At 36.5% G+C, this 9091-nt stretch overlaps 1 protein-coding gene across 1 annotated transcript; it reads right to left on the bottom strand.

Annotated features, from left to right (window-relative positions):
* Nucleotides 1–6196: 6196 nt before the first annotated feature.
* On the bottom strand, nucleotides 6197–8867 carry LOC130728475 (pectate lyase-like). Its single transcript, XM_057579969.1, has 3 exons — nucleotides 8445–8867; nucleotides 7349–8015; nucleotides 6197–6925 (listed from the first exon to the last, which is right to left on the bottom strand). Exons 1-3 carry the CDS (start codon nucleotides 8630–8632, stop codon nucleotides 6458–6460), a joined length of 1323 nt encoding a protein of 440 aa, XP_057435952.1. The 5' UTR covers nucleotides 8633–8867; the 3' UTR covers nucleotides 6197–6457.
* Between the last annotated feature and the right edge of the window lie 224 nt (nucleotides 8868–9091).

The raw sequence follows: 9091 nt of genomic DNA, 5'->3' as shown, positions 1-9091 counted from the left end.
AACATACATGAAATTGAGTCTATATATGACGTTGGCTTCCTCAACTAGCTGAGTTGATCCTAGTATTTTGTCCGGTCAATATAGGACTTATATTAGAAAAGATTAGGCAGAATGTTCAAAAGTGAACGAGATACAATATAAGATCTAGAGAAATTAGCCGTCCAAACTCCACCCGTATGGGACAGAGAGTGCTTGGCCAAAAAATATGTCACATAATTAGCCTTCCAACGACATGAACAAAAGAAATCAAAGAAAAACTATTAATCAAATTGGCAATATCACCCAAAACCAAACTCAACTAAGAGCTATACAACTCTTTCGTCCTAGCCTCCACCACCACGTACGAGACAATCCGACTCCACCTACATGCTAGAAACCCCAACGCACGGCAAGAGACAAACCAAGCTTGATAGCAAGAGCCTCAACCACCGGGACACCCAGATTAATCATCTCCTTCTTCTCAGTCTCTCCAATCACATTGTCATCCTCATCACACAACACTACACCCGTTCCCCATCTAGAATATATTAGACCCCGCGACATCAACATTAAGCTTAATAGCACTACAATGCGAAGTTAAATATGATAGAATATTCCTTAATATCCACCATAGAATATTCTTGTAATTAAATGCGTATCTCCATATAATTCTTAACCTTCCTTATTTGTCATATGACAAGTACTCATGTATTTATGATTGTATCATGGAATGAAATCGGACAATGAATCATTTCCCTTCATGCTGCCAACACACATAGACAACCTTCCTGCTTTGTTCTCCTTACACCATAGTTGTCAGTCTCCCAACTTCATCCTTCTCTCAAACTTCTTCTTTTTCCTTTTTCGACAACTATGTTTCCATCTGCATCTAAATAGAAGAACTTATTCCATCCTTGATTCCACGACTCTCTAGTGGATTTATTCCACCATTTCGAGTGATCTTTTGACCACCACCCTTGAGCTTAACTCGACCGCAAGTGGCGGAGGCACAGGGGTGACTTCCCCCTGCTTAGTCACCCCTGATTTTTTAAAATTTCTCAAATAGTAGCAGAGGCCAGAGAGATAAAAACACATGCAACCAACCGCAACGGCCGGCCTTTTCCGGTGAAGCTCGACTTGCTGCTGCTCCTTTGTCGATCTGCTCTATTACTCATTCTGCTCTTTGTTATTCGATCTGCTCATTTCTTCTAGATTTGCTTCTCCCATCATCTGCTTCGGGTTTCCATCTCCAAACTTCAACAACCAAACTGTTCGAATTGGAACTTAGACACTTAGTAACAGCCCCTGAGTCTCTATTTTGCTGACCTATTATGTTCTTATTTCTCTCTGTTTTGGGTCGGTAGGGGGGCATTAGGGGATAAACAGAGGAGAAGAAAATAAATTTGATTGCTTGTCTCTGCTACAAAAGTTTGCTTGTTTCTTACTTATTTTGATTTGAGAATTGAGAGAAATAAAGCAATGTTTTGGGTCGGTAGGTGACTGTGAATCTGTTACAAGGTTTGTTTCTTTTATTTTTGAATGAAATTAGAATGTATATTTAATATTGAGATTTTGGGATGATTATTGTATTTAATTGAGATTTTGAGTCTCATATTTAAATATGTACTGTACTATTTAAACATGTTAGTAATAGGTATGATAAGAATCATAATAATTAGTTTTAAGAAAAATCATGATAATTATGCACACTAAGTGTTTGTAAAAAATCCTTTAAAAAATTGATAGATTTTAGTCTCCCTTTCTCATATTCCTACCTCCGCCCCTAACTGCAATAGAGGTTTAGGATTTGTGAACGACATATTTCAGGACAACAAAAACGTCGTGTGGTCAATCTCGAGCAAGAGTTCTCCACCACTCATATTGAAAACATTCCAAACGCTTCGACAGAATGTCAACGCCTCAAGATGCTCTCATATCAATTGTAGAACGTCGGTGTCGCTGTCTCCAATCAGTACCTTGTTTTCAATTGATCTTCAGCCTCATTGATACCTACAAAGTAATTAGTACATTGATCCACCAAAGCAATCCTCTTAGTCAACTTTATCAGGCATGTTCCATGCTTACCCTCGGAGAAGTTAGCCTAATAAAGATGGCAACCACGGGATCGTAGACGATCATGGTTGCAAGCACAATCCAAGGATTTTGATGAACCATCTTATTACCCTGATGCCTCTTCTAGCAATCACGGTGGGAAAAAAGGGTGGAAACCGCAACTCCCACAACAAAAATCACACAACATGTTTTTAACTAGGGTTGTTCAAAACATCCGGTTTCATTAACCAATTCATAACCAAACCATAACCATATCCAAAAATATCCGGTTTTAACTTATCCACTTTTTAAAGTGGATACTAATTTGGATATCCAGTTTTTAAATTTGGTTAAAAAACTGGTCTACCCGTAACCAAAACCAAATTCAAATTTTTTATTTTTTAACCATGTTCCTATTCCTATTTCATAACAGGTTTCCCTATTTGTAATTTCGATTTTGAATCAAATTCTGTCAGCTTGTTGTCCAACGAAACATTCTTCAAGCTAGAGAGACCCATCAACGAAGACGAAACCACACAGGTCAGCTTGTTGTCCCGGAGCTGCAGATCGAACAAACCAGTGTAGTTGGTGAGATCAGGAATCGCACCCGTGAACTGGTTCTTCTGGAGCCACACCTGGGTCAAATGGGTCATTGAACCAAGCACATCAATCGAACCCGTAAACACGAACCCATCCTTCTGATTGTTGAGCTTCACGAACTGAACCCCGAATCCGGACAACGATGGAGGCAACCCACTGGTGAGGTTGTTGTAGGAGAGGCAGAGGCTCTGCAAGCTGACCAAGGAGTTGAAAATGTGCGGTAACGAACCAACGAGGTTTGCGTTTCCGAGATCCATTTCAACGAGATTCGAAGACTGAGTCAACTCGAAAGGAATCGCCCATGGCTTGAGGTTGATGTTGTTTGTCATGCTGAGCTGTTGCAAGCTGGTGAGACCGAGGAAGCAACCGTCAATGACAGAGGTGAAGTTGTTGGTGTCGAGGTACACGGTTTTAAGCAGTGTGAGATTGGCGAGTGAGGGCAACGCGCTGGTGAGGAGTTTTTCCTGAGAGAACGTGTTGAGTTGAGCGAGCGAGTTCAGATAGGGAGGGAGCGTTCCGGAGAGTGAGTTGGAGCGGAGGTTGATGGAGGTGACGCGACCAGAGTCGCATTTCTCGCCGGCCCAGTCACAGAACGAGCTCGACGACGATCATCCTTACAGGGTTGGGCTCAGCGCTTTAAAAATCCAGTTTTAAATCTGGTTTTTTTAATCAAATCTAGTTTTAAAAATTGATTCTGAACTAAATCCATATTTTAAAACTGGATTTAAACCGGCTAAAAACATATCCGGTTTAAAAATGGTTAAATCCGGATCCAAATTTAAAACCGGTTTTATAACCGATTTGAGATATCAAAACTGGTTCGGTTAAAAAATTCAAATTGTAAAACTGGTTTTAAAGTGGATATGGTTTGGTTTTAACCATATCCAGTTTTTTTGAACACGCCGTTACGGCTATGTGGATAGCATGGTCTATATGAGTTCATAGAAATTAGAAATGATGTTGTATTATATGGTGTATCCCCAATTGTCGACAAAGTGGTGGGCCTGTAAATTCTGAAGGAAAATTTGTTATTTTGGGCCGTTGTGAATAGAACATGGCTGGCTCTTATAAGAACTTGCTCTGTAAATAAATTGCTTATTAAAAAAATTCAAAATAAAATTAAGAGGATCTAACGAGATGAAATTTTATTTCATGAAGTATAAGCACATTAATGACATGGCAATACGAGAGGGTTGATCATTTGAGATTAACACATGAGGGGATCCAAATCATATCCGATTGACCCACTTTCTTCATCCTTAATTCGCAACTGCTAACAAAATAAACTGCTAATGGAAAAACAAAACCATGTTTTAATTTTTTTAAAACTTAAAACTTACTATCATCTCGAATGAACCTAAGAAAAGTGTGAAGTGCTTTCTAGATGGTAAAGTAGAGTGATTTAACTTTTAACCATTGATCGAAAATAAACTATTTTTTTAAAGTGAAAATCAACTATTTGAATTGTGATTAATTAAGTGCATACACATTTTTTTTATAAGCAAGTGCATACACGTGTATCATAAATTATGAAATTGTCAATTTAAGCCGGTGATATTTTAATTAGAGGCAATTCTATGATTGGCCCTAGTTAGCCTTGTTTCTTCCAGGCTTAGCCCCTCCGTTTAACAAAAAAAATGAGGCAATTCTATGATTGGTCCTATTTATGCTTATTTTAAAAGGTAATATTTAGTATAAATTTTTGCAATATGATCTTGTGTTGAAATAAATTTACAAGGAATTCCTTTTAATATGTTGGCTTAGATTAGTCCATGATAAACAAAACCATTAATCAATGATAATAACTTCACTTTAACCTTTTAAAGTATATGTGATGATTCATGATTGATGTATACCAAAATAGTATAGACACTTTTGAATACCTTTTTTTTCTCTATTTTTTTCTTCCAATTACATTACATCATATATCACATTTATCACTTATCTCTCACCTCTTCTTATCTCTCTCTAGTGGTCTACACCTTTGAAGTGTTTATCAATTTTTATCGTTATAGTACTTCTCGATAAGTCCTCATTTATCCCAAATTTTGTTGAGATAAATAAATATGATGTCATAGATAGATTCGTTAGTGTGGTTTTTTCTTTCCCAAAAAAGGATACATTAATTAAGTTTTCGTACTAATCAAATTGAGGATGATTTAGGGAAGGAAATAAATATAAATTACATGTAAAAGAAGGGGCTGTCTAAATGACCCATGGTAAAATTTGGGTTAAGTAACCCATGATCTAGGTGGACCAATCACATTTAAGATAAATTGATTGAATTTTTTACATTTTATTTATTAATTTATTTAGGATTAAATATGTTTTTGTCCCTAACTTATACAAATGAATCTAAAATGGTACCTGAAAAAAAAAAGCAAATATTTTAGTCCTTAAAATTATTTTCCATATCTATTTCGGTCCCTTCAAAATTTCTTCCATTAAATTTAGTCCTTCCCCAAAATTCAAAAAACACAGCCATGAGATTCTCATCTCACTTGGATTCATGTTGTTGTGTTCTCAAAATTGAAATATATATAGAATAATGCATTAGGCAAATGATTTTATGTTTGGTGAATTCATATTTGCTTCCTGTAGATCCATATGAAATCAAATCTTCTCATGGTTTCGAGCATAAGATACTTCTACAGTTTTTTTTTTTTTTGTAAAAGAAAACGCTGAATTTATCCACATGTCTGACTTTTATTGATCATTGGCCAATAGCCATAACAATAAAAAATCCAATTTAAAAAGAATACAAGGGGATACCCCTAAACAATAATGCCTTTTATTCAAATGCTTTCTCAAACCTAATTTATGCAGTTCAGAAAAAGTGGAAAAACAAACTGAGGATTGTATACCGCCGTTTACCTATGGATTTGGATCTCCTCATATGCATTTTTCACATAACAATTGCATATGCAGAATACATGTTGAAATCTAACGGTTGATATTGCTACTTTTTTTTTACCTGCCCACGGTAGCTTACTATGTTCTCTGCTTCTTCTCTATCGCTTAAACTGTTAAACATGAAAGCCGGTCTTCTCATTGAGTCTCCCTTGTCTTCTCTATCCAGGAATTAATTTCACAAGAAATTCCCAAACGAAACAAGGAAGGCACAACAGGGTTGCTATTTCTGGGCATTGAATTGAAAATCAAGCGAATAGTTTTTAACAATTGCTTGTTCAATTCCTCTAATTGAATTCAGATATATGATACAAATAGGATTTCTTATTCTTTCCCATTATTGGAATGAATTTTTGAGTTTTCAGGATGAAGATATGAATTTTTGGGTTTTAAAATGATTATGAAGGAAGAAGGACTAAATTTAATGGATGAAATTTTTTCGGGATGAAGATAAATGTGTTTTTTATTCAGGTACCATTTTATATTTATGTGTATAAATCAGGGACAAAAACATATTTAACGTAAATAAATTAAGAAATAAAATATAAAATAAATTAACTAACTTATCTTAAATGTGATTGGTCCACCTAGACTATGGGTTATTTAACCCAAATTTCATCATGGGTTATTTAGACAGCCCCGCAAAAGAAACACATTTTGAGAAACACAAACAAAAAATGTATTCATAAAACGATTTGGATCTATCCCATCTTATTTCTTTTCATCTTAACCCCAAGCAACAACTTTCCTTTTTCATTCTCTCCCAAAAGCCACAATATCGAACATTCCCTATACATTTCCCTCTAAAACATTTCAGTCCATACTAAAAATAGGAATTAGAGGTGTTCTAATTCATTCTTTTTTTTCCCTTGATTTTTTTCTTTACAAGTACATAATGATGAATGAATAGAATTCACTAACAAGGTCTACCAATCCTGCAATTGAGAGCCCCAGAAAAGCGTGTAAGCCTATTAGCAAAAATTCCAGGCCTTGGTTTCATTATGAAACCCTTCTTGAATGGCAACTTTCCAATAGGTGATCCAGAAGAAACAAACTTGGCACCATTCATGAAAAGATCATTCTGTGAAGTCCATTGCCACTTAGACCATACAGCAGGGGTTGCGTAATCCCTGTGTGTGATCTCCTTGGCAGCATCGTTGTTAGGTGCAATGAACCTGTTGCCCTGGCTCAGAATGGTTGGCCCCGAACTCCCACCAATCGCGTACATCAGCCAATGGGTGTAGTCATTGTTCAACACATGGACGAAACCCCATCTGCACCTTGGCATCCTCTGGATCAGACCCTGTCCAAAGTGGTTGAACGCCACTGTGATCTGCATGATCTTGTCACCAGAGTAGCTGTCACTAGCTCCAAACAACATCACCTAGCACAGAAAAATTCCATTTCACAAATTAAAATGTTTCTCTGTAAATCGATTTTAACACTAAAGAAGGATCACATTATAAAATAGCTCATATAATGTTTCTACACAATTTCACTTCTCCAAAGAGGCTAACATAGTGAGTATCATTTTCATATATTTAACTTAGATCCTATTGTAATTAATTTTTCACATCATCAAGCATGCAGAGAAGAGAAGAGAAATGAAGTAATTGATGTGATAAATGATATATGTGATAAGAAAAGTGATATAGAGGGGAAAAAAAGAGGTATCTATAAGGTATATGTAGTGTTTGGGTGTGTTGAATAATGGAACTATAGTTTTCTTTATACTACTAACTAATAAGGAAGAAAAAATAGTAAGAAAGGAAGAGTAAGAGTAAGAGGAATAATGTAAATTAGTTACATCGTTGTGTTTGGTCATGTGGCAATTTGAGATGGTGATTGCGGTAGATCCCTGAATAACGTCGACAAGACCATCCTCACATTCGGACAAGGAAAGATGATCAATCCAAATGTTGGATGAGCCGAAAATGGAGATGGCATCACCATCACTCCTGGTCCTCATTCCAACGTGGTTATATGAATCCCTAATCATACCACCATTCCTAGCCTTGATATTTTTGACGCGAATGCCATGGACGATGACATTGTTGACGAATTGCATGGTGAGTCCAGCACCACCCCTAATTTGCACATTGGCGCCACGACCATCAATGGTCTTGTCGGATGAAATCAACAACTCTTGTTGCAATGTAATGACCATGCTACGTGCAAAAATGATCCAAAGTGGTCCCTTTTGGACCACAGCATATCTCAAGGTTCCGGGTTTAGGGCTAACCATGTCGTTATCAGAATCATCGGTGACTACATAGATAGGGCCGCCGAGTCCTCCGACTGCCCTTCTTCCGAAACCCTTGCCACATTTAGCTAGCAATTGGCGGTCTTGGGCCCAATTTTTCCTACACCTCCAGCAACGATCAATTGGGTTGGTCGCCATGCATTTTCTTCCTCTACGTCCACCTCTCTGCCTTAGTTCCCTCCTTGTGCTGTTTGTGTACTCTTCCATGGCACTGCATCATGGAATAATTGTGAGAATCATGATTTTCATCATTTAAAAAAAATTTGTTTCTTTTCTCTTAAACATGTTATTAAATTATTAAATATATAAGAAAAGATCTAAATCTGTTTTGGGACATCATTTTGTATGAGTTCGGTGTTCTAAATTTCCTCTATCTAACAAGTTTTTCATATGATAAACATTTTGTATTTATTGTATAATTGCATAAAGAGTCAAATAGTTATAGAATTAAGGAAAACTGCATTTGAATCATGTAATGTATTAATAAGTTAAAGAAAATAATTTGCTCACACGTCAATTACACCCACATCCAGATAAATACGATGTGTGGTGTAATGGTGTGAGAAAAGAGAGCTAGAAAAAGAAAGCGGGTAAAAAGGGATGCGAGAGAAAGCGAGTGTGTGAACGTATTAAAACTTACATGTGAACGTGCATGTTGAGCTCGGTTGTAATATTTTCAGGGTTTGGCACATAGGACTTAAAAGCAATTTCACGGGCAATTTCCTCTTGGGCTTTGAGATAATCATCAAACTCTGCAATACCAGCCTCAAGGCATGGAACAATAATGGCAAAAACAGCCAATAGAACAAAGGTAACCTTGCTTGCCATATTGTTAAATAATAATTTCCAATGCCTTGTTGTGTGTATTTTTTTTTTTCGAAGTTTTTGCTTGGGATCTAAATTCTTTTTTTGGTTTTTCTTGGTTTAAAAGGCAAGGTTAGCCAAGGTCTTGAAATTAATTCAGCTCAGAGAGAAAAGACCTTAGCAAGCCAATACCAAATAAAACCAAGTAAAAATTATGAGGCCCGTAGCATAATATTGCTTCGGGGTGAATCATTGAAGGAACCAAATGTGTGTTCTTATATAATGGTTGCAAACCTTCAAGATCGAAAGGTGTGTGGTTCTAAATTTAGGAAGCGAAGAAAGTGGGGAACCGTTCTGTTTTCTTTGGCTTACAGTTCCTTTTTTGTGAGACTTGGTTGTGAAATGTGTCTCATAACAACTAGAAAATTGGCTTAGAAAGGAAATGACTTCTAATCCGTTCACTTAGCCATGTAAATGTGTCTC

This window comes from Lotus japonicus, chromosome 1, assembly GCF_012489685.1.
Source record: "Lotus japonicus ecotype B-129 chromosome 1, LjGifu_v1.2".
NCBI lineage: Eukaryota > Viridiplantae > Streptophyta > Magnoliopsida > Fabales > Fabaceae > Lotus > Lotus japonicus.
This window is presented reverse-complemented; position numbering and strand designations above follow the sequence as displayed.